We start from the raw sequence: 26,806 nt of genomic DNA, 5'->3' as shown, positions 1-26,806 counted from the left end.
GCCCTGAGGCTCCACTGAATTTAGAGTATGAATCCAAAATGCCTTTCCACAAAGCCTCTCTGTCTAATTGTCTGCAATCTTGTCCTGGTGTTGGGGGGTGGGGTCAATTACCTGCAATGAGATGAGACCAATTTAGCCAAACCAAGTGGGATCACCTGTGCATGTCAAGTCCTGAAATGTGTGTCTCTCTCTTGCTATCATTTGACTCTGAAGAAGGTGTAGCAACACCGAAACGTTGGTCGGGTGTGTGCACAAAATAAAGTCTTGAAAACTAAGCTGCAGTGTGCTCCAGCTTCTCCTTTCCAGCTATGCCAGTGACTTACTGGCAGTGTTGCCAGATGAGGCTGATGATTTCCAGCCCAAAAAATGCTCAAAACCCGCCTGGAAGCACTAAATCCCGCCCAATTCTATTGATGTCGATGGGAAAGACTGGGCGAGTTTTCCTGTAAAATGCCATTTTTACCCGCAGACGGCCATCCCAAGCAGCCCAATTGGGTGGGAAACAGCCCAATCTGGCAACACTGCTTACTGGAGCCTCAATGCCAGTGATTTCAAAAGCACTGGGACACTGATCTGTGATAGGTCTGTTACAGCATTAGGTCCAACCCCCGAAAAAGGCTTGTAGTCTCAACAGAAATCCACCTCTCTTACACTTCCTATGTCGATGATGCAAAATGACCATTTTTACATCATTGACATAGGAAGTGTTAAGAGATGAATGTGGATTTCTCCAATCTCAGGGGGAATTGAGAGATTTTTGAAAGACCATTCAAAAGTATGACTGGGTGTCTATCAATGGAAAGCCTAATGCAAAATGGGTGGAGTGTCCCTTTAAGCCTAAGTAGTACTTAAGTATGAGGGGCCACCTAGGCAATATGTCAGAAATAGGTCTCAAATATCACTAAAAGTTTATAAATACACTATTTTACCTCGCACATGCACTTGACACAACTATTTTATTTGCATGTACGAGAAAAAATATAATATGTAGGCCTATAAAAGGATTGTATGCATACACTTTCAGTGATGTGGTACACTGTCAAGAAGGCCCCTCATACTTAAGTACTACTTAATGTCGACTTCAATAATGTCACTGACCACTTAAAATAGTTTCTCAAGGCTTCATTTTAATGAACACTTTTCTTTCTAAAAAAAATATAATTCAAATAACTCGTTTACTTTTACACTAAACAGGATAAACTTCAAATAACATTAACAAAAGGGCGCATTGCAGGTGCGACATTTTAAAATTACTATTGTATGAAATAAAACCCTACAGAATGTCGATTTGAGCATAAAATTCAGCTTCGCACCCATGTCAAAACGTGTTTTAACTGATGACAAAGGACTCATTTTAGATGACTTGAAATCATTTAACTTAAGAAAGAAGGGGAAAAAAATGTGTTATCTTCATGGTTCTTGTCATGGAGCGACGGACATTATTCGAGTCACAACGTTCATGTCACGTTACAAAAACAAAAAAAAAGATTTTGAATTCTGATTTTGTTTTGCTGCAGTTACAATTTTTCGTATGGATCTGTTGCTTGACAGCCATGGACCATTCCATCATATATACATGCTTTACTGCAGGGCACCTATAAAGAAAAACGGAGAAAATATACAACATTTCATGAACTTAGGGGTATACTACAGTTTAAAGAAGTGTTTCTCAACCAGGGGTACGTGTACCACTAGGGGTACGCGAGCACACCTCTGGGGGTACGCGGAAAGATTGAATAATAACAAATATATTGACTGTAGTCACTTTGGGATAGAGGAACAGAGCATGAGTGAGGGCGAGGGGGTACTCATCATATCACAAAATGGATTGGGGGGTACACAGGACAAAAAAGGTTGGGAATCACTGGTTTAAAGGTACACTGTGAAGGATGGTGGCCAGAGTAGGTATTGCAACTATGCCGCTCATTGAAACTGTGCTGCATATTGCCAAATTTGATCTTTTCACGAATCTTTACTAAATAATTAGGTAATATTTACTAGTATGACCAAAGTACAGTACGTTTTGCAGCTAAAAATGGCCGGATGGTGGATATGGAAAAGATCCATCTTTTCATGTATGAAAAGTGCAATTTTCCCCGTCATAATGAAAACTTGGAAAGTATTCGTGAAAAATTTAACATTTGTGAATGGGCTGCATGGATTATGGAAAGAAACTGCTGAAAATATTACACAGTGCACCTTTAAACAGTTAATACAGTATTTTGTAGTATTGCGGAATTGTTAACATCAATCGGTGATTACTTACATTGTTTCACACCAGCTGGGATATCAGTGAGTTTCTTCATGCTGTTTGGTGCAACTCCATTTTTCCAAGATTCCTTGCTAGCATGCATGTTCCAAAGTAGTTCCTTGTCTTTTGTGTCTTCGTTGAACACAGATGTATTTCTCTCTCCCGTCTGCTGAAGATTGGCATCTTTGAAGATTTGATTTGACTGTGTGTCTGATGTTGTTGTTTGATTTGTGTCTGTGACAGATTCTTCAGTAGATCTTTGACAATGCTGTTGTTCAAATCCAAGACCAAGCGTACGTTCGAAGTACAAGGCATGGCCAGCATCCACAAGTGCTTTGCCAAGACATCCTCCATCAATAAGAACGTCCACTTCCCACTTTGTCTCCAAGACACACTGTCTGAAGATAATTTTCAGGTTCTTGTGGCTTATAGACTCTTGAAAGAAGAGGACAGCTTGATCTGACCATTGGCCATCTTTGACAGGTTTGATTCCTCGCACTACGCAAGGATAGATTATTTTTGGCAGCCTTGCCAACTTTTCGGGCAGGATTTTGAGCTGGACCTGATTTTCCCGAAGAATGTGTGTACAAACTCCATAGTCCACAAGATTCATCAAGATGGATGCGCTGTCAACATGAAGTATCTCTGCTCGACACAACTGGTTAGCATCTTTGTATTTGATCAAACAGCCAGTCCCTGGAATGACATGGGCATCAGGCAGTGGGCGAAGGTCTGGTAAGCTCTCCAGCGTTCCCGACACAGCATTTGTGATCATGTTTTGATCTTGGTCATCAAGAGCAATGTAAAAGTCACCTGGGTTAGTTGCGGCAGTGACAAAGCCAGAATACTCTTGCCCAATCTGAACTGGACACATGGACAATTTTCTTGGTTGCTCATGTTCACCGATGGGTTCCATGTGTGCTGATAGGTTAACATCAGATGAGGTCAGGGGTGTTTTTCTTTCCTCACGGGCATGGTGAGACTTTGCTCTTTGTTGATGAATGAAAAACTCATTGATGAGAATTGCAACATACCACAGCTGAAGCGCATCGGAGTAGGACTCAAACAACAGTCTGATATTCTGGCCAACTAAGGGGCTGAGGATGTCTTTTAACTCTGTGACTGGTTCGCCACATCCATTCCATCTACAGTGAACTGCGTGGACTGGGATTTGGCGGATGTCATCACGAAGAGCTTTGATGGATTTCACTGATGCCACTTCTGTGCCGCCATAGTCAAGGCACTGAACGGTGCATTTCCCTTCTTTGATGGAGACATGGCTCACAACAGCTCGACACCACTGGTTATTTCTCTGAGATTTAGTCAAGCATCTAAGACCTTCCTTCACATCGTTCACTGGGACAAAATGGCATTCTGGCTCTGTTTCAGCAATGAGACTTTGGAGGGCAGTGAGTTGTGCATCACCACAGCCAAGTCTGACATACAGGTCTCCATTGTCTAGAACAGACAGAAGTGTTCCCTCTTCAGCCATTCCTCTGGTAACCTGCAGTGATGCACTTGATCTGTCTTTTGCAAGCAGGTTGTGCCATTGGTCATTCGAAAGACAAAGGGCATTTCTGACATGAGCCAATTCTGGGATGGAGGTCTCTCTGCTAGCTGGGCGGGTTTCAAAACTCTGTGAGTTGCCAGTCACCAAACCAGGAGGGTTGTTTGTCATTGTGGACCGTTTGCCGGTTATACGTTTTTGCATGTTGTTCTGTGTCCTTCTTTTTCTCAATCTGCTTTTCTTGACATGGCTGCTGCATACAACTTTTGTTGTTCTTGATACAGGTTGACTGTCAAACAGATTCACCTCCTGCCTTTTTCTCTCATTTTCTTTCAGGCATTGAACCTCTGTATCCTGCTTGTGTTTAACAACAGCTTCAGACTGGCAAGCCTCTGAGCTTTTCTTTGATGGTTCTGTTGCTTCTTCCTCCATTTCAGTGGCATGCTCTGATGTGATTGGATGCTGGATTTCCTTCAAGTCCACCTCCCAATGTGTCCCTGTATGTCTGAGAAATTCCACATCAAAAGGTTTGTCCTTCAGCACATCTCCAAAAGAAGAGTGATTCACAAGAGCATGTGTCTCAACAAGAGTGCAAGGTGTGCATAGTCTGGGCTGGGATAAAAACTCACTTGTAAGTCTATAAAGCTGGCTCTGCTCAACAATGGCAGTATTTCCATAGTCAATGAATTCGATAGTCAAATGCCCCTCTTTTGAGTCATCGGTTATAACAGCGCGGTAAAGGGCACCATCTTCTGAAAATTCAGCAGCAACAAGATCACCATTCTGTACTTTTGCTGTGATGTTTTCAGCTTTTTCTTTGAATGAAGGGTCATTGAGATCCTCACCCATTTTGAGTATATCTGTTTCATCTTCCTGCATTTGAATGAAAAACTTGTTAGAGGGTTCCACGTAGGAGGAAAATCCAACACCGACAAAACCAGGTTTTGCCTTGGCAACAGGGAGAGAGGAAAGTTTAGGCAGCGCCACAGCACAGCTTCCAGTTCGGTGAACCCGTTCTTGATTCTGTTGTAGAGGTTGGAGACTTTGTTCTTTTCTCTCGCTTTGAGGTCTTGTCATTTGATCTTGCTTCTTGTTTTGAGGTTGGGAGACATATTCCTGCTTTTGCTTTTGAGGTTGCAGTGTTTTCTTTACTGATGGTATTGTTTCAGCTGTGTTTGCTTTGTTTTTTGGACAGTTGTAAGCTTTGGCATTAATCCATTTGCGATCTTTTTTCGAATCTGACTTTTGTGGTCTTTTGTTTTGCCGATTCACTGCTTGACCATCTCTCTGGTTCTCGTGTGGCCCATCTTTGGTGCTGTCAGGCCCCCTCTCGCTTTCTTCATGGGCGGCAATGATCTCTTTGATTTTTGCACTAACGTGCGCACCATCACAAAACATGTCACAAATGAAGGTTCCATCACTGTCTTTGCCCACAAATGTAGCTTGCACTGGCTTGTTCAGAATGTTGTTCTCTAGCCAGGTGTTGACCTCTGCAAGGGGTTCGCCTCTGGGGACATTTACAAGGCAACATCTGAGGGCTTGCATAGGAGTCATCAACACGTCAGTTGCACTGAGCTGCAAGGGCTTCACATCACTTTTTTCAACAATCTGTCTGTTGCCAAAGTCAACAAAGAACACATTCAGAAACTGGTTGGAGAAGACGGGCGAGCTGGTTGACCTGTACCAATGCTCATCCTCTGAGTATTTTGCAATACAAAGGCTTCCGGGAACCAGATCGGACTGAGCACATGGTGATTTCTGGCTCTCTTTTCCAACTTTGTCCATCAGGTCTTCAATAATTTCAGTATTTCGGCCCAGCTGGCAATATATCTCCCAAGGACTGGCCACATAAGTAGCATACACTTCTTCTTTTCTTCCAATTGTGATGCCAAAGGTGGAGTACATGAAGGAGAGTGGGTAAGCTGTTGCAATGAGTGGCTGAGGGGGGTTCACTTGCACAGCTAGACCTTGGCTCACTAGCAATGTAGTTGCTTGTTGTGAGGGTGTGTGAAGGTCAACAACATTGCACAGGCCGATATTTTTCACATTCAGTTCGGCATGAATGGTGCATCTTAAGTTCACAATCTTCCCGGACATGAACTCCTTCAGAGCCTGGCATGCTTCTGTGCTCCATGTTGTCCCATTTGCAGGTTCAATCAGGTTATAGAGAGTGCATCGGAATGCTTGCCATACCAACAGGTTGAATTCTGGCAGAAGTGCCTGAAGCTTAGTCATCATCTCCTCTCTGATTATCCCAAAATCCACCAAAAACACCTGACAGTTAATGTGCTTTCTTGAGAGAATGTAGCCTCTGTACCACTTGTCATCCTCTGTCAATTTTATTGCACAGAAGAGATCACTGGAGCTTAATGGTTTGTTGTGCATCTGGTAGAACACCTGCATCCCATCCATTAATTTGTCAAACACACACGTCTGGTTCTCAATCTGACACCAAAATTCCGAAGGACAAATGAAACTGCAGCAGCGCACGTTCAATTCCTCTCCAACTTTGAATCTCTGTATTTTAAACATGTCAGGACCATTTTGAGTCACTTTTGCATTTTCTTCAGAGTCCTTGTCAGGTTGTACATTTTCTTTTTGTAGTTTTTCTTGACCTGGCATGGTGGATCCTTTTGGCCCTTGTGTTTTCGCATTGCGTTTCAAGTCTTGCTCTTTGAGAACAGGGGAAGAAGCTGTTGGTTTGCAAGTCCAATATTGTGCCATATTGTTTGCTGTCATCAGGAGTGAAATGCTCTCGCCATTTTCAGAGTCATTTTCAAACAAGTCCACAATGAGTCGCTCGTTTGTTTTCTGAACGACTTGTATTTTCAAGGCCTTGTTCGATATAATTTTCCTGAAGGATTCCGTGACTGTGTCAGTCCAGACCTCTTCCACAGGCAGGACATGAGCCAATGAGCAGTTAATTGCAAACTCTGGTTCACAGGTGAAACGCTCAGGCAGCTTTTTGATTAGCCAACCTGGCACCTTTTCAGTGTTACCAAAGTCAACAAAATACACTTCAACTCCATTTTCCAGAGTGTCTGTGATAATGGCTCGGTAGTAGTGCAGATCCTTCTCAAACATGGCTAAGCACAGAGTGCCGGGTACTGCATTTTCTAGAACATCCTCATTTTGTTGCAATGGACTTATATGATCAGCTAGCAAGTCCATCAAAGTTTCAAAGTCATCATTGCGCTTGGCAGTTCTAACCCAGAAGTTTGTTGGGCTGAGGATGTATTCAGCATAGCCTTCAAAAACCACACCAATGTCAAAGTCTTCCTTCATGGTCGTGCTGGGTATAATCTTTGTTTCGTTTGTGCATCGTAACGGGATGAGTTGTGAGGAAGAGTTGTCCTCATGTGCTTTACATGTCTCTGGAGCGATGTCTGGAATCATCTCCGTCTTTTTTTCTGGGACATCTTCGGCACTGCACAATGTAACATGGTAAAAATTCTGTTCCTTGTCAAAGTCGTTTATTTTAACACTCAGAGCACTTCCAAGAAGTCCTTTCATGAGTAAATCACATTGCTCTTTCTTCGACGTCTTGTCATCATCACTGAGACTTGACAGGGCACAAGGAAAAGCCATGATTGGCCTATCAAGGAAATCTGGGTGAAGTTGGCAGATATTCTCCACTTTCACCAATTCACTGTAGCCATAGTCAACAAACAGGACTCTGACTTGTGAATCCACAGGAAGAGTTTGTACATAGCCCCTGTGCCATGTTTCATCCTTACCTCTGACTGCACAGAGAAGACCCAGGTTTCCTTCTGATGTTTCCTTGATGAATTCCTTCTTTGACTCACACAAATCTGCAAGTTTATCTGACATCAACTGAAGTTCTTCTTCTTTGCACAGAGTCTGACAGTAAAAGACATGGGAGTTAATGGCAGCACTCAGACGGACCATCACCTTTTCACCCACTGTCTGTTGAGAGCCACAACAAGAGAGAATGTTTTCAACGCCTTGAACACGTGGTGGTTTGAAAGAAAGCCCATTTCCCGTTGGATGCTCAATCAGCATTTGTTCACAGTCTGGCCTAACTGGAACTTCTGTCAGCATTTCGACAAGCAGCAGAAAGGTCCCTGTATCAACAGGTCTCCCCATATTTTGTCTTGACAAATCCTTGGTTATTTCAGGTGCTTCAAGTATGAGGACTTTGTGCGGCAGCAGGGCATGGACGTTGCCATTTATTACAGTGCCAATGAGAGATGAGAGGAACTTGCCCACCTCTGGTGTCCAACCTTTATCTAGGGGTAAGACATTGGCAAAGAAGCCACAGACGATCTTCGGGGACAGCATGAACAATTCATCTGAAGCTCTGGCCAAATGGTCGTCACCGACTGTCAAAACATTTCCAGAATCGATGAGGAATACGTTGTAAAGATTATTTTGCTTGTTCTGAACTCTTCCTCTGTACCAATGTCCAGTGAGGTGATCTTCAATTAGACAAAGTTGCCCCACATCCACTGGTCCTCGGACCTTCTCCGCATTCTGGATCTCCACTCTGAGTATGTTGTAGTCCAATTCACAAGTTGACACATACTGACCCTGGAAGTGCACCAAAATGTCCGCAGGGTTGCAGTCAATGTGTGTCAGTTTGATATCCACAGACCACTCAGGACGAGGAGCAGCTAACTCTGGAATGTCCTGGGACCTATGAAAACAAAACAAGATGGATTTGTAAGTTCTACATGAATGTACTGGCTATTCAACTATTGTTTTGTTTTCTTATGATAAAATAATCCTTAGGGGCAGCCGTGGCCAAGTGGAGATGGGCTTTAGATCAGAGGGTTGCTGATTACAAATCCCACCCTTCCCCTCTCTATACCAGACTTTCAACATACACTAGCCAAACACACACACAACCAAACACTGCAAAACCTCATATCCCCTACACAGCATCACTTCACACACAGTGGGCCAAATACCATGGACAATGCACAGAAAAGAGGTGAAGGGGAGAAGAGATGAAGGGAGGAGAAGGAGACGGAGCGGAGAGAACACCCGCGCGCGCGCACGTACACACACCTACACAGTGTGTGAATGATGTCTGCATTGTGTGTTGTGCTGCTGCTGCTGTGTGACACCTTCAAGTTCCTCCAGGTCAGATTAATAGGCCTACTAGCTTTACTTACGATGCGCTTGGAATGACAATTATCGGTACGCTACGTCAACTAGACATCCAATAACACCACGCAGACCATGCTTACTTTGTTACTTTCGTCGCTAGTTTTTGTTTTCTTTTTTTTTCACTTACTCGTATATTCATGTCAAACTCGTGCAGGGTCTTTGCGATGGCGTGGGTGTTATTAGGAAACGACAACTACCCAATACATAATATTTGTTTATCCACCAAAGATCTGATTTCTAATCTCTATACCTACATTGCCAAATGTGTGGAAAAGCCTTTACAAGTTGATGCTCTTTGGAGCCGTGACCTGTCTATCACACCTTCCACAATCAACTGGACAATAGTCTGGTCAAAGACAGTTTTATCATCTCGTAACCCTAACCATCAGATGATTCATTATAACTTCATTCACAGACTCTATACCACTCCTCTTAAATTATTTCACATGAAAAGAAAACAATCCCCCACATGTGAGCTGTGCTCCTCTGGAGCCACAGGAATATTTCTACATATGGTCTGGGATTGCCCTGGGGTATAAATGAGGCCCCAGGTCTGTAGGTTTCTTACAAAACCCCACATTGTCTCCTCAGGTGATTCTAGTCACATGACTGCCAGGGGTTCATAATTATAGATATCTCTAGAGATTGGACCGATCCGATCCAGTATCAGGATCGGGTGCCGATATCAACGTATTTCACTTATCGAAAATCGCCGGTCCACCCCTAAGATTTCCGATCCGCTATTTAATTTTATTCTAATTCTCCTGAAAATATTCTCAGAGAGCGCGTTTCCCCGCTTTGCTGCTGCAAGATGTGGAATGGATTTCCGAAACGGAGGCCATCTCAATGATCAGAGATTAAGTACGCCTCCATTCCAGAACTCCATGCCATAGGTTGCAACAAAAGGTAGGCTACAGGTTGATACAGATACAAACATGTTTGGCCCTCCAGGAAAAAGTAGTAATTGTTGCATTATATTATTGCAATATTATTGCATTATATTATTGCAATATTACAATATATACTATATTTTATGCCTAAAATTACTTATTTCCTTGACCATAGTGTATATGCACAACATGATAGTAATGTAATGATAAAACATTGCAAAATAAATTCAATAATCTATTGAAAATTATCAATATTTTCCATAACTAATTCAAAATTCAAAATGGCCGCCGCCATATGATGTCATAATATGCAAATTAGGTATGCATATTTACTCCCAAAATAATCTTGGGGTCATGCCCAATATTTGTCTAATTTACAGTCAAGCTCAATCTGTTACCACTGTCAAGCTACAGCAGTGTTTCCCATACATTGAGGAAACTATGGCGGCCCGCCATAGTTTCCGAAAATGTTAAAAAAATAAAAATAAAAAAAATAAAAAAATTTACTTTTTATTTTTGTAATTTTTTTTACGATTTCCGTTTTTGTTAAAAACAATTTGAATTACGATTTCCTTCGCATTTTCCTCCTGGAGTAAATACATCCTATAGAGAAAACCACAAGTGCTTGAAAGACAGAGGAATCAAAAGCCTAGTCAAGTTGTTGTAGTTAACTTGGGTTTGGGAGCAATAAAAAAAAACCTTCAGAGAAGGGACAGTTGGATGAGTTTACTAACACTCCCCAGGCTTTGTTTTACAGTTGTAATGAGTTAGGTGACAGGCCTTCATTGACACGGCAAAGGAGACATCGGGCTGCATATAGAAATGAATGTGTAATGAATGTGAATATAGACATAAATGTGTAATATGTTGTTCAGCCCTTTTAATGGGAGGAATTTTGAAAAACTGGCCCTGTGACCAGCACCCCTCATGTAGAATGTGTACGCCTATGTGTGTGTGGGGAAAAGGCATAGCCTGCCCTCTTAGACCCTTTTTGTCTATGCGTTAACAATTTCACAGTACTCTTAAATTCTTATCTCTGCTCCTATTTTTTTTTTGTAATCATTACATAGACCCCTGCATGAGGGACGAATGAAACTGTGTTGTAAACAGAAATGATTCACTGTACTGCATTTTTAAAAAATATATAAATGACAATGTACTACTAATATCATGGGTAAAATGTTATGTAGCCTTATTTCTCAAAATATAAACGGCTGACATGTAGGCCTATGCCTATCAGGCACGTGCGCTCCAATACGGCAGGGGAGGCAGTGCCTCACCAACCCTATGAGAATGATGAGATGCAGTAAATATGAATAATAGTAACAAGAATAACTATTGTTTTCGAGCATCTGCACCATAACTACCATTTGTGCAGTAGTTAAACAGTTTCAATAAATTTCAATCATTTTCGTGACCAAAATCGTAATATTTGCCCATTTCATGTCAATTGCTCCCAATACGCTGAATTTGGGGCAACTCCTAGTTTGCCTCACGCCGGATTGCGCAATCCCTCGTTAACAAGCTTGTGCGCATGCGCCATTTTGCTCGTTCTGTGTATGCAACCTGGTAATATTGTATTAAACGTTTTTATACACTTAATAGACATATGTATGGTGTGCCCTCATTTTCCTGATAATTTTTTACTATTTTCAACGTGTGATTATCATTTCTTTACTCTGAACGCTTTGGCATAACGCCCACTGAAAGATACAGTGGTGAGGCCAGCAGCAGTCTGGCCACAATCTCATTCTGTCATTGAGAGTCTTGCTGGCAGTTACGTCATAGCGAATCTGAAGTTCAGTCGGTCGTGTCATTAGTGTTGGCTAGCTTGTTCACTTTGACTGCTACCATGGAAGTGGATTTCATAACGAAACTAAGAGCTTCAAGTAACAGGAATTAACAGGACAGAATAAGGTAGGAAATCCGTTTCCCCCCTGATGTGCTCGCCGAAGCACTAAGTTTACTATTTTGTGGCAATGTTGTTATCGATGTTGTCTACTTGTCTTCCGTCTAACTAGCCCTCACTTCAGAAGGAAAGCACCTGTGCTATCCTGTCACCAAGCTAACACCACTTTCAAAAATGCATACCTTTTCTGAATTCATGGTGGGCTGCCCGGGTGGTTTAGTTACCATATGTAACTCTTTGTAATTGCACTTGTTGTTCTGTATATCTCCTGTGCACTTTGTATTTGCTTGTGATGTTGGCTTGATTATGTCCTCTTCTGAAAGTCGCTTTGGTTATAAAGCGTCTGCCAAATGCAATGTAATGTAATGTAATGTTGGCTTGATTATGTCCTCTTTTGAAAGTCGCTTTGGTTGTAAAGCGTCTGCCAAATGCAATGTAATGTAATGTAATGTAATGTAACTAGACTGCCTGTGCAGTCGCCTTCGACTGCTTAAGGTATATCCCCGAAACGCGACGCTTCCAGTCCCCCATCATTCCTACCACTCCCGTCCACCATTTCGTAAACGTATATGATACATACAGACGTGACATGACGTGCATAGGCTTAAAACCAAACGACTATTGTGAAAATGAAGCAAAAATGGGGCAAATGGTAATACTGTTTTAATGGTTCAGTGGATATACCACATTAGGTACAGTGTAATAACCAGTGTAACAATATTTAATACAATGTAATTTTTTTACTTACATCATGTGTTTGTGCGTAAGTGGTATTACATGGTATTGCATATTGTTACACTGGTATTACACTATATTACATGGTATTGCATACCTATACACTCGTTATTACACTATACCTGATATTGCATATTGTTACACTGGTATTACACTAGTATTACATGGTATTAAATATTGTTACATTGGTTATTACACTGTACCTAATATGGTAGGTTCACTGAAATGGTGAACCATTAAAATAAGGTGTTACCGGGCAAATCAATCCACCCAGTCAGAAGTTATGGGCCAAATGAAAATTCCGCCATTTTGAAAGTGTTGTCTTCCAAACTCAAATCAGTTCATGAACCTACCCTAGAGCATTCACGCACAAAATCTGGGACAAATACATCCACCCGGTCAGTAGTTATGGGCCAAAGAATAATTCGGCCATCTTGAATTCAGCCATCTTGAAAGTGTTGACCTCCAAACTCGAATCAGTTCATGAACCTACCCTAGAGCATTCACACACCAAATCTGGGACAAATCCATCCACCCGGTCAGAAGTTATGGACCAAACAAAAATTTGGCCATCTTGAATTCAGCCATCTTGAAAGTGTTGACCTCCCAACTCGAAGCAGTTCATGAACCTACCCTAGAGCATTCACACACCAAATCTGGGACAAATCCATCCACCCGGTCAGAAGTTATGGACCAAACAAAAATTCGGCCATCTTGAATTCAGCCATCTTGAAAGTGTTGACCTCCAAACTCGAATCAGTTCATGAACCTGCCCTAGAGCATTCACCCAAAAAATCTGGGACAAATCCAAACATCCGTTCAAAAGTTATCGCGTTAACACGAAAGACCTTACGCGGCGGCGGCGGCGGACGCGGACGCGGCGGCGGATGCAGACGCGGCGGCGGCGGACGCGGCGGCGGATGCAGACGCGGCGGCGGCGGAGGCGCACGCAAAACCATTACATCCCCGACGCTCCGCGTTTCGGGGATATAATTAGGGTTGTGCCGATAGACGATGTCATCGTCCATCAGTGATGGACAGCTGGCATCACGATGGACGCCTAACATCGTGATGCCAAGGAATCCTCTGCGTTTTTATTTTTGAAGCCGCTGCTATTGTCATCATTACGGTGCTTGGCATTGAAATAAACTGAAACATTACCGTAAAATCCTTAGAAGCAGCGGACTGCGCAGGTAGTAGGACTGAACTGACCGAGGTTGTCAACACAAGCCTCAAGCAGAGTGAATTTTATAGCTACGAAAAAACCCGCAATGGAATAAAAACAACCTTGTGAACTAATCCCTACTATTGTTTACTGCATATGAGTTCAAGTAAGTGTCTGATTGCCTACATTTATTTATGTGACCCAAGTTTCTACAACGGAGAGTCATGAGTCATGAGGCATTGGTTCTCCCTCCGGAGTAGCCTAAAGTGAAAGCAACAAATCGTTCAGCAATTGCGTCAGTTTACCATTTCATGTTTAACGGAAATTCGACTCAAAAATTTTTAATCTCTCCGAGATGGAGATGTCTTGTGAAGTAGCCACAAGATTGTAGGCTACACTTCTGATTAGCCCACTGTCAAGAGGGAGCGCAAGCGATTCCATGTCTGCCCACGTCTTCGTGGCTTCACCGCAATTGTTTCCATTGATGAACTAGACTGCCTGTGCAGTCGCCTTCGACTGCTTAAGGTATATCCCCGAAACGCGACGCTTCCAGTCCCCCATCATTCCTACCACTCCCGTCCACCATTTCGTAAACGTATATGATACATACAGACGTGACATGACGTGCATAGGCTTAAAACCAAATGACTATTGTGAAAATGAAGCAAAAAATGGGGCAAATGGTAATACTGTTTTAATGGTTCAGTGGATATACCACATTAGGTACAGTGTAATAACCAGTGTAACAATATTTAATACAATGTAATTTTTTACTTACATCATGTGTTTGTGCGTAAGTGGTATTACATGGTATTGCATATTTTTACACTGGTATTACACTATATTACATGGTATTGCATACTGTTACACTCGTTATTACCGTATTTTTTGGACTATATGTCGCTCCGGAGTTTAAGTCGCAACGGCCCAAAAATGCATTTTGAAGATGAAAAAAACATATATACGTCGCACCGGACTAATCGTCGCACATTTTTGAAAGGTTATTCTATCCATGGAATCTATGTTGTGATAACTGGCGCATGGTAAGCTGCTGCTCAAAGACGGCATTGTTTTAAACCAGCATCTGAAGCAGTGGCAACGCATTCAGAGGTGGTGGTAGCCTAATGCACCAACTAAGATGGTTTGCCAACCGCCATAAAACCACAAAAAGAAAAAGAGGAAGAAACAGTGATAACGCGCCATGTTGCCTTGTAGTCAGAACAACATTCAATTTTCGGCTTTATTTTGCGTTTGGACCGTGGGAGGGTTCGAGGCAACTTGTTCCGTCTCCAGAGCACGCCTTTCTTTACCACCTTTTCTGAGACTTCAGCCCATGACGGTATCAAAGGTGAGGGGGATTTCTTCCATGTTGTGTAGCCTATGGTAGTGTCACGTTGTGCTCGTTTGTCAGAAACTCGCGGAAATGACCGATTTTCACCTGGAAGTCGGCTGACTGTCTTTAATAACACAGACGCTCGTTCTCGGATAGAGAGGAGATTGCGTTGCATAGCGCAAATAAATCCACGAGAGGGGATTGCACTGCATAACGCGATACATCCACGAGCTCCCTGACTTCCGCAAAAGTCCTATTCATTTCTTTGGCAATGTCATGGAGCCGTAACAAGACCGTTGACTCGCAGCGCGCGCGTTGTTCGAGAACACATTTGTCCTGTATTCATCAGCACATTTTCCTCCGCTTTTCTCCAGTCCCCAAACAGTTTTCCATTGCATCCAAACTTTCGTTCAGCTGCCCTATTGCCATTTTCGGCTGCATATTTAATTACTTTCAGCTTGAACTCAGCAGTAGGCTATATTAACTTCTTTTGGGTGGTAGGCTATATTTCTATTCAGTCGTCATTGTAAATGCTATTTTTTGTTGTGGTAGCCTAAGTTGTAACGTTTTTTCTATCAGTGGTATTAAGCAACACAACATAGGCCTAGTTGCGCACATAGTGCTCTCCCGTGGAGAAAAAAAACATATATATGTCGCACCAGAGTATATGTCGCATGTCCAGCCAAACCATGAAAAAAAGTGCGACTTGTAGTCCGGAAAATACGGTACACTGTACCTGATATTGCATATTGTTACACTGGTATTACACTAGTATTACATGGTATTAAATATTGTTACATTGGTTATTACACTGTACCTAATATGGTAGATTCACTGAAATGGTGAACCATTAAAATAAGGTGTTACCGGGCAAATCAATCCACCCAGTCAGAAGTTATGGGCCAAATGAAAATTCCGCCATTTTGAAAATGTTTTCTTCCAAACTCGAATCAGTTCATGAACCTACCCTAGAGCATTCACACACAAAATCTGGGACAAATCCATCCACCCGGTCAGTAGTTATGGGCCAAACAATAATTCGGCCATCTTGAATTCAGCCATCTTGAAAGTGTTGACCTCCAAACTCGAATCAGTTCATGAACCTACCCTAGAGCATTCACACACCAAATCTGGGACAAATCCATCCACCCGGTCAGTAGTTATGGGCCAAACAATAATTCGGCCATCTTGAATTCAGCCATCTTGAAAGTGTTGACCTCCAAACTCGAATCAGTTCATGAACCTACCCTAGAGCATTCACACACCAAATCTGGGACAAATCCATCCACCCGGTCAGAAGTTATGGACCAAACAAAAATTCGGCCATCTTGAATTCAGCCATCTTGAAAGTGTTGACCTCCCAACTCGAAGCAGTTCATGAACCTACCCTAGAGCATGCACACACCAAATCTGGGACAAATCCATCCACCTGGTCAGAAGTTATGGACCAAACAAAAATTCGGCCATCTTGAATTCAGCCATCTTGAAAGTGTTGACCTCCAAACTCGAATCAGTTCATGAACCTGCCCTAGAGCATTCACCCAAAAAATCTGGGACAAATCCAAACATCCGTTCAAAAGTTATCGCGTTAACACGAAAGACCTTACGCGGCGGCGGCGGACGCGGCGGCGGCGCACGCAAAACCATTACATCCCCGACGCTCCGCGTTTCGGGGATATAATTAAAAAATCTCGCTTTGTGCTTTAGAAACATTCGCGTCGAGTAATTTGCTAACTCGGACTAAAATCCATTGCAAAACCTCGAGAGGGCACGCGTGGGTTCTCATCTCTTCCATTTGACAAACGTTCTGGGATTCCCTGCATGGCTAAAGTTATGTAGACCTATGCAAAAACGCCGTGACACAGCTCGTCTTGAAATAGAACTACACCGTTAAATAACACACTCTAGTAGCAGCCTGCAGTAGGCTGCATTGTGAAATTTATTGAAAATAAGTTTCCACGCGGTGGAGTTTGGAAGAGCGGGCTTGAAGCAGCTGACGGTGACACGAGAGACAAGAAGGGCGATGGGGAGGGGTCGGTGGGGGAGAGTCGCTCTCACAGACAGCAGAGCGACCATCTCTGTTGCAGACAGAGTAGCCCAGCTGGAGGAGGTTTAATTTTTTTTGCAAGAATTTAAAAACTGTTAATATATTTGACTTAGGCCTACTCTTAAAGCAAATATATTAAAATAAACGAAACGTATAATAATTTCATTAAAAAATAATATTAACGATGTCATCGTCCATCGCATCGTCTCACTGTAAACATCGTCAGCTGCCAATTAGGGGGACATCGCCCAAGCCTATATGTAATGTGATGTGTGTAGATTCGCTTGTGTTTGTTGGACATCTGCGTGTGACTGGAGTGAACAGTGTACAGTGCGAGGCAGCGAGAACAGTGTCTGGCTGCGCAAGCTACTTGTAGAACCTAGTAGTAAGCTAACATTTAGCTCCACTAGACAAGCTACGTCCAATAGAAATATTAAGCTAGCTCCATCTGTAAAATGTAGCGAACTACATCATTACAAGCTACTTCAACTAGAAATTCAAAATCACAGCATATTTGTATTATTTGGGCTGCAAAACTGACATCTGATATGTCTGTTGGATATGATAGACCCATATGATATTTTTGGCCATGGTAATATACCTATGGTCAATCAGCTGGCTTCTTTGCTCTCCTGTCTCCCCCCAGTGTGTGCGCATTTTGCCTCGTCATTAGTTTTGCGAGTTTGATTGCGAGTTTTGATACCGGTCTGATGGAGGTAGAGTGACATAGCGCATGAAAATGTCAATACAAACAAAGGTGTGGACAATCAGATGTATGATTTGATTGCTCGAGACATTTTTGGGAGATAATAGTCCATGGTCTGGCAACTAGCCGTCTTCCTCCCCTGCCTTCAGTGTGTGTGTGTGTGTGTGTGTGCCTGTCGCGTTTGAGAGTTCCATTGGCGCACGGCACGAGCATATGGCAAGCCGTTTTAACATATAATAGCCAGAGTGGATATGTGTTGCAGTTGCGCATGGAAATGTTACGTTTCTCCGATGAAGTTTTTTTTTAATTATTATTCTTTTTTAGCTTCCCCAACAGTCTTGCTGTAGCGCCGCCTATGTGTAGGCCTACCTTATGTTAAGAAAGCTATGACATATGAAACTTATCGGTAGGCCTATTTGGCAAATATTTACTAATACTGTAGCTGTATATTTGAAAATCTGATATTGGAAAAGTCAGTGCCTCACCAGCCATAAACACCAGCGCACGTCACTGACGCCTATAGTTTCTCCATGCGCCAATGTTTTGCCATTTTGCATTTACACTGCGTGAATACACCAATCCCCCCCCCCCCCGGAAAAAAATCCCGGCTGCCCCCATAGTTTCCAAAATTTCTGTGGGAAACGCTGTACAGTCATTTGAATTTGTCATGCCATAATTCAGCTTTTTTGAAAAATTAATTGTGGCGCCTAAAGGGTTAAAACATGCGCTGTGGAGGGATTTTGGACATGACTATCCTCGCACACTGACTGTTTAAGGTGTTTCAGCGACTAAAAACTAACCAACTAGCCATTGATAGCAATTACAACTTTCAAAACAATAATGTTGTATGGGCTAATATTATCCATCATTATTATATGGTGTGACGTCATCGGTCGAATGCTCCATTCATTTCAACGGGGCTCCCCAACGTTCGCACGTCTGTTATTTTTCGATAACGGACGGGTTGGTCTATAACAGACCGCAGTCAATGGCAACAAGACTTTTCACTGCTAAAGCGACTTCTCAACAAGACTCTAATCAGCTGCTGTGATAGACAACACCTGTTGTCCTGGCTACCTAGCTGTTGCCTAGCGGTGTTCCACAACGGCACTGTTTTGTTTTGCGCAGCAACAATCTTAACATTAAATAGGCCTAAAGAAATATCCCCGCCATGTGTGAATCATTTAAGTATATCCATATAATAAGCGGGTTAACTTTCGGCGAGTCGGTCGCTTTGTGGAATAGCAGCACTATCCGCTCCGCGTCGGGGTCTAAAGATTCTCTCTGTCGTGCTGCTATTCCACGGTAGCGACCTTCTCGCCGAACGTTAACCCTTACTTATATCTGTGCTGAAATTCCTCCATGAACTTTCCAATGACCTATTGTGCACGTGGATTGACGATGTTAAGTTTCACTTGTCATTTAAAGGAGTCGCGAGACAGGCGACTGCTGTTGGCAGTAAGGGTTCTATTTCAAGCCATCCATCACGTTACAGTTAAACCTTAAACTATTCAATATCTAATCAATTGTTGGCCGTCATTCACTGCCATGCGGAGAAAAAAGTCAGGTGCGCGCGGGGGGTGTTTGTGGCTGTTTTCACCACAATAACATAAAGGTAACACTTTATTTTAGGGATACATCTATTAGCACTAATATATACAATATTAATGCCTGTGTAAGTAACTTGTAAGGCATGTACTAAGCAAAATAAGACAGTTGTTAAGCATGTATTCACAAATGTCTTGTTCATGCCCAATTAGGGATGTATTACTAATATAACCTTAGTAAGGACCAGTAAGCCTATATTTCTATTTATTAGTAAGTAGTAAGTGACAGAATACAATGTGTATAAGCTCCCGTGTGTGAACAAATCCTAAACAGTGTGAAAACAGAAGCGTAATAAGGGTCCCTATTCTAAAGTGATGCATTGCCCAGCCTAGATGGCTTAGGGCCCCCGCACTACCAAAGTCCCCCTCATTACCTAGGGCCCCCACACCACCCAGGCCAGCACTACCTAGCCCCCCCTGATCAGCAAAGTGTTAGGGTATATTAAACAATTATTGTTCATTCAGCTGAGATGTATTTTTTTTCATGTACCACTGAGTTTTAATTGTAAAAAAAAAAACCGTGTAGCCCTGCTGTCAGAAGTCGTCTGATATTTGCGAGGTCCTCGCAACTACCTACGATGGAGTTGTCGTTTCCTAATAATGCCCACGCCATCGGAAAGACCATGCACGAGTTTGACATGGATGAACGAGTAAGTGAAAAAAACGATAACAAAAAACTAGCTACGCAATGAAAATAGCAAAGTAACCTGGTGCTCTCCGTGATGCTATTGGATGTCTACTAGTTTAGACATAGCGTAGCGTTGCCTAATTATTGTCATTCCAAGCGCATGATAGTAGAGTGAAGCAAGTATTAATTCTGCAGGAACCTAAAGGTGTGAAGCAGCAGCAGCACAGCAGCATAAAGAAATACACAATGCAGACATCATACACATAGCACAGAGTTGGCTGTGTGTGTGTGTGTGTGTGTGTGTGTGTGTGTGTGTGTGTGTGTGTGTGTGTGTGTTCTTCTGTCCTCCTCTTCTCCTCCCCACCCCTCTCTTCTGTGCATTGTCCATGGCATTTGGCCTACTGTGTGTGAAGTTTAAGTGATACTGTGTGGGGGATATGATGTTTTGTAGTGTTTGGTTGTGTGTTTGGCTAGTGTATGTTGAAAGTCTGGTATGTGTGCAACATGTGTGTTAAAGGCATGCTGTGTTTGTGTGAGGTGTAGGCCTATACTGCATGTGAGGTTTGGGTGATGGTGTAATAGGCTAGTGTTTGGCTGTCTGTACAGTCTATGGTCCAGCGTAGGTCTGGTATGTGAGAGGCATGTGTGATGCAACTCACTGTTTTCAGAGGAAATTGAATAAAAAAATAATGAAAATGCAGGTAATAAAAATAATTACTAAATAATTATAGAATAAACTGAACAGTGAAATATGTTGAGTATAATGTTTATATTGTTTATCTGTGTTGAGGATATAGTTTCATGGAATAATTAAAAGCAACATAATTAACGCATGGTTTATTTTGGTGAGATAAAAAAATGGCTAGTTGACCTTCCATTTGGCTTGTAAGAAAAAATGTCTACTAGTCAAATTGGCTGGTGGTGGAAAAAGTTAATTTAGAGCCCTGAATGCATCACTTTAGAATAGGGACCCTTATTCCACATCTGTTTTCACACTGTTCAGGGTTTGTTCACACAGCGTACCAGGAGCTTATACACATTGTATTCTGGCCCTTACTGCTTACTCATAAATAGAAATCTAGGTCTACTAGGTCCTTACTAAGGTTATATTGGTAATAAATCCCTTATTGTGCATGAATAAGACATTTGCAAATAAATGTCTAACAACTGTCTGATTTTGCTTAGTACATGCCTTACGAGTTACTTACACAGGCATTAATATTGTATGTATTAGTGATAATAGATGTATCCCTAAAATAAAGTGTTACCAACATAAAATTAAAAAACGCCCCAGCCCTAGTGACAGTGTTTCATACCAGTATGAAGGGCCAAATAGTAAAAGTAGTCTTGCCCTGAAACACCTGTGTAATGAGGACACAAACGTCAGAATTTTTTTTTGACAATCTAACACTGTGCCATCCAGTTTCTGGATTCTGATTGGCTGATAGCCGTGGTCAATTGAGCTTAAACCAACATCTACGTCGGTAATGAGAATATGTTGCAGTTGGAGTAGGGAGTCTGCAAGAAGAGCACATCTTTGCACCATCTATGGTTGGGGTATCAGTGTGATTGCAAAAACATTTAATTCCTGCAATGTTTATCGCCCCTTGCTGAGTTTTTGTAGCAAAGTGTGTCTGGCAGCGCAACGACGCACGCATGCCGAGTAACGTTGCCGGGGTAACCACAATCACTTCGTCAACTTGTCGCAGATCAAAGTAATTGTTATTAAAGTGTTTTTAAAGAAATGTGGTCAGCGATTAAGTGTAACAGTGTTAGATAAGCAATAAGCCACTTGAGTCCGTGGGTTATGCTCTATTGATAACGGGCAAGGGGACATTTACGGCACTCCCCTTAACCGTAATCAATCGAGCATAACCCACGGCCTCTCGTGGCTTATTGCTTAATTGGTATTCTGTAGTGTGCAAGCATCCATGAGTTCTTTAACATGGACATTGAAGAAAGAAGTCTATTGCAGTACATCGTAATGCAAAACACACATTTTACCTTAGGTCTGAAGAAGGCGTAGGACTCATTGTAGCCAAGTCCTGTGTCTTCGTTTCTAGAAGAAAGTAAATTAATATTCAGTGCATTTGGTACACAAATTAAATATATGCTGAACATTCAAGAACATGTACTGTCTTTCATTCATGACAACTACAAGTTAACTACCACTTGGGAAGGACATGGCCCTTGAATGATTGGTGTGGTTTGCAAATAGATCTTCAAATCTCCACCTTTCAGATATCATTACTGAAGAAAACCTTTGGCCCTCTTTGAAGTGTTCGAATCACGACATTGATTCAAGTATTATTAAATGTCAATACAAAATAGGTTTCACTTGGGCCCGACGGGCTCTAATGGCCCGGAGTTTGGATGCATTCCAATATGCAACCTTGCATCCTCCACTTGTGCTTGTGGCCTCGCCCTGCCTCCTGGCCTGTCCTCCGTGGTGAAAACAATCAAGTTTCCCAGCTGTCTGCCTAACCACAACAACTTTTGGAGGACTGTTTTTCATTCACCAACCCAATTGCAAATGGGAAAATGACTTTACAATTGAGCTTTCGCGAGATATTGGAATATACTCATGAACGGCCATCCGGGTACTTTGCTCTTAAATTTGCGTTACGCCCCTTTATGGGTGAAAACAAACCGAATGTCTCATTGACTTACATAATACATAGGCTAGCCTAAATGAACACATTCAAGTTCAAGTTCAAGTTCAAGTACTTTTATTTGTCACATACATGGTAATTGTAGTGAAATGATGATGGGGTCATCAGCTCTGCATCTTAAAAATTAAAAATTAAAGAAGTACAGTAAAAAAGGAAATAAAAGGTGAGAAATAAGTTGTAGAAAATTATTATTTAAAAAAGTCTCTGTTCAGCAGTCGCACAGCCTGGGGGTAAAAACTTTTCCTCATTCTCTCTGTTCTGGCCTGAATGGTTCTGAGTCGTCTGCAGGACTTCAGTAGGGTGAACATGTAAGAGTTGGGGTGTGAGACATCCTGCATAATCTTCCTAGCCCTGGCTCCCACTCTCTTAGTGTAAAGGCCCAAGAGTCCTGGAAGGTTGGCTTTGATAGTGCGCTCTGCAGAGCGCACCACTCTCTGTAGGTCCTTCTGTTGTTGTTGTGTGCAGCTTCCAAACCAGGCCGTAAAACAGCCTGTTAACACACTTTCCACCGCTGATGAATAGAAGGTGGTCAGGATGGGAGTGGAGACCTTAAACTTCCTCAGTAGGCGGAGAAAGTACAGCCTCTGCCTGGATTTTGCTGTCAGGTGTTGAGTGTGTTGTGACCAGGAGAGGTCCTCAGTCAGGTGTACTCCCAGGTACTTGTAATTTGAGACCCTCTCCACAGGCTCCCCGCTGATGGTAAGTGGCGTGTATGCCCTGCTCTGCACCTTTCTGAAGTCCACTACCATTCCATGCTTCAGCCACGACTGTTTGGCTATATTATTTGAACAGCCGGCAACACAACACATTTTCGGCATGTTGCGCGTGAACAACGCTAGTCAACAGGTCCGTATCTTTCGTTTAGTAAACCCCAACATCACCAATAAACTACATGGGTTGTTTTCCCCCTCAAATGGGCGTACCGCACATGGAAAACGTCACGCCGTTCATGAGTATAATGCTGTTGTCAGTGATGTCATCATGATGTATTACTCCTGGTATGAGACCACAAGCACAAGTGGAGGACGCAAGGTCGCATATTGGAACGCACGCTTTGTCTTTGGAGAAGATGGTTGCATGCAGGGCCGTATTACCGACCGGGCGAGTGGGGCTGGCGCCCCGGGGCCCATGGATCCAGGGGGCCCAGGGGGGGCCCAACAACAATCCAGATACCGATGTCGATGCTGATTGCGATAGAGCCCTCTATTCTAGGATCTTCTTTAGTTGTACTTCTTTAGTCTATAAGGGTTAACTGAAATGGGCTGGGAGGAGTGACAGCAGTCAGAGGGCCCTCGGCCACAGGACATAGGAACCAGAGGGCCCCTGGGCCATGTCGTACAGCAACCAGAGGGCCCCTAGGCCACGGAGGACGGCAATCAGAGGGCCCCTGGGCCACGGGGGATGGCAAAGGGCCCCTGAACCACAGGATATGGCAACCTGAGGGCCCCTGGGCCACTGGGGATGGCAATCAGGGGGGGCCCTTGCAATCTCCTTGCCCCGGGGCCCAGACCCACCTTAATCCGGGCCTGGTTGCATGGCATGGCTGAAGTGCCCTTGAATATGAAAACTAACCCCACATTGCTCCAGGCAGGAAAGCTGGCAGGGGGTGGGGGCTTAATGGGTCAGTTGTCCCGGGCCCAGGGAGATAGGGGGCCCAAAATGGGATCCTTTTTACAATATACATGGGTTCTAAATTTTTGTTTTCTCCTGGCTGCGCGACACTAGCTGCGCACAAGTCAACCTCAGATTGTTGGAAACCGCTGCAGATCAAAAATTAGCTCACATGGTTGGCTGCCAGTGTCTTGCCCCTCCTCACAACATTGTGTTTATAAACACGGTGAACCCATGTATTGGGTGAGGGGAGCCCTTTTGGATGACTTTGTCCAGGGCCCGGCCAAAGCTGTCAGCAGCCCTGCTCCAGGGATTGTTATCAATACCCTGTAATAACTGTCGGTCTCGTTTGATAAAAGCCACAGTTAAGTGTAATGTAATGTAACTGTCCTTACCTCGTTTTAATCACTCTTGGACAATATCCGTTCACATTCAGAGATCATCTGCCAAAAGCAAAATACATAATCAATGCAGATTAGATCAATGTCAAGCTTTAGTCGAGCGCTTGAGACTCAAGGTCTTCTTTATTTCAAGTAGAGTATATCCCGAGGGCAATTCAGGTGTCCAGTTGCATGCATAAACACAGAAAAATATTCGTTGGACAACTTGGATTGGGTGTGGTGTTTAATCATATTAGCAGCGTCGGAGAGGAGAACAGTCTTCAGTCTTGGACTTTATTTTGTCTACCAGGATGTATTGTTAGCCTGCTATACAGCTCCTTCAAATAGGCATCACCCACTCAACTAGACGTAGCCAAAACATTGGTAAGGTATTGTGCCCAAAAATACCCATGTGAGATGTTCTAAATCAAAGTTATTATGAACGAAAATGTAGTGCATCAAGATCGTCATGAAACTCAGTATTTTTTGCCATGGTGCAGTTGTCAGTCTTTCACACTACCTTGCTTATTCTTCCAGCTGCTGCTAGCATGTTGCTGCTCTGATGACGAAATCTTCCAGTTCTGGGTTCAGAGCCAAAATGAATGACCGCATGTCGCTGCCTAACCAGGAGACTGAAACACAGTGAGGGAAACAAACACAGAATACATAGTGTTATTTTGAGTAAATGGTGTATTAACGGTACTTAAATGTAATTGTCCAGGGTCTGAGCATTTCAAAGTAATAATTATAATTCTACCACCAGACCACAGTCTACGCTGCTGCACGTGGCGTGAGTCAATAAGCGATTTGGTCAACGTAGCCTCCAATGGCTAATAAGGTTTATCACGAGTAAGTCGTTAACAAACTTCAATTTATGTTAACGGTTGTTAAACATGTTAAAGTAAAATAGATCAATTAACATAAGCTTCAAGTTCATTAACAATCCGATATAAGCGTACTTACCATTGCTAGCGTCGCTAGATAATATACCCGTATGAAATTGTTGAATGCTGTTGAAGTCAGTCAACGACGGCAGATTGCAAGTAGTCCCTGTTGCCTCGCCCTCGATGGTGAGATTATGAAATTCGTATGGAACTTTACTTTAGGTCAAATTACATAATTCCAGACACAAAAGGTGACAGGCGTGTGAGCTCGCTCAAATTGAAGAGGTGAACTTGAAACATGCCTGGATGGCACTGGCAGAACTCTCTGGTGTCATTCCATGCAGAATCGTCGAACGTGCTAGAATGGGAAATTAGCCAGTTTGCCTCCTACTGGAGGGAGTGTCCTTAATTTCATAACCTGTACTGCTGATGCCCTGATGAATGCTGATGAAGTTCATACCATAGTAAACTTCTTATTCGTTGCGTACAAGACAGGGGTGTCGTTTTGGGGGGGGGGGGGGGGGGGGGGGGGGGGGGGGGGGGGGGGGGGGGGGGGGTGACTGAGTCACCAGGGGTTCCATGTCATTAGGGGCCCCCACACACAGTCCGATTTATGAATATGGCAGGGGGGTCCATACTGATACATAGGGCTAAAAATGTGCTGCTACGCCCCTGCAAGATGCCTAATACATTTAATGTCATTCAAGAGGTCAAATTCAACAATGGAGTTGGTGTTGAATTAACACTTCAGAATCATGTGTTGGCTACTGTTGGCCACTTATTATTCTGTAAAGTTAAGGCTTAATAACGGGATTGTAAGAATATTTGATCTAAAACAAAAATGAACTGTAACTGTATTTATGTACAGGTATATGTACCGTATATGTGCTGTATATACAATTTACTGTTCAGAGGTAGCTGGACCACTTCAGTAAAATCATTCCTTTCCTTTCTATTACTTTTTTAAAAATATGGGCTTTTGTGCCTTCATTTTGGACAGGACAGTTGCAAGATTATCACAGGAAATAAGAGGGAGAGAGAGAGAGATAGGGTAGGGTTGGGACATAACCCCGGCCGAACTCGAACCCGGGTCCCCATGGACATGCAAGCCACAGCACCCCTGAAATTGTTTATTTATTTATACTCCAATATGCCTGTTGTGGGAGCCCCTTCAATGTGCCTATCATCATGTGGAAAGCCTACAGGTGGAGCGACAGAAGTGGGCAACAGACGACATGCACTGACTGAGCAAGTAAGCCAGTAATGACAGCTGTACATTGACAGCGTGTGCAGTGTTCACTTGTGTGCTGTGCGAGTTGGAGTTTCCCAGTTGTGCTTTCACTTTCAC

General features: G+C 42.9%; 1 protein-coding gene across 1 annotated transcript; it reads right to left on the bottom strand.

The window, feature by feature from the left end:
- Positions 1–1,107: 1,107 nt before the first annotated feature.
- Positions 1,108–25,816, bottom strand: tdrd15 (tudor domain containing 15). The gene is made up of 6 exons (XM_063223216.1): positions 25,538–25,816; positions 25,095–25,206; positions 24,590–24,637; positions 21,916–21,970; positions 2,267–8,415; positions 1,108–1,595 (listed from the first exon to the last, which is right to left on the bottom strand). Exons 4-6 carry the CDS (start codon positions 21,942–21,944, stop codon positions 1,582–1,584), a joined length of 6,192 nt encoding a protein of 2,063 aa, XP_063079286.1. The 5' UTR covers positions 21,945–21,970; positions 24,590–24,637; positions 25,095–25,206; positions 25,538–25,816; the 3' UTR covers positions 1,108–1,581.
- Positions 25,817–26,806: the final 990 nt, after the last annotated feature.

The sequence above is a fragment of the Engraulis encrasicolus genome, chromosome 18, assembly GCF_034702125.1.
Source record: "Engraulis encrasicolus isolate BLACKSEA-1 chromosome 18, IST_EnEncr_1.0, whole genome shotgun sequence".
Lineage (NCBI taxonomy): Eukaryota > Metazoa > Chordata > Actinopteri > Clupeiformes > Engraulidae > Engraulis > Engraulis encrasicolus.
This window is presented reverse-complemented; position numbering and strand designations above follow the sequence as displayed.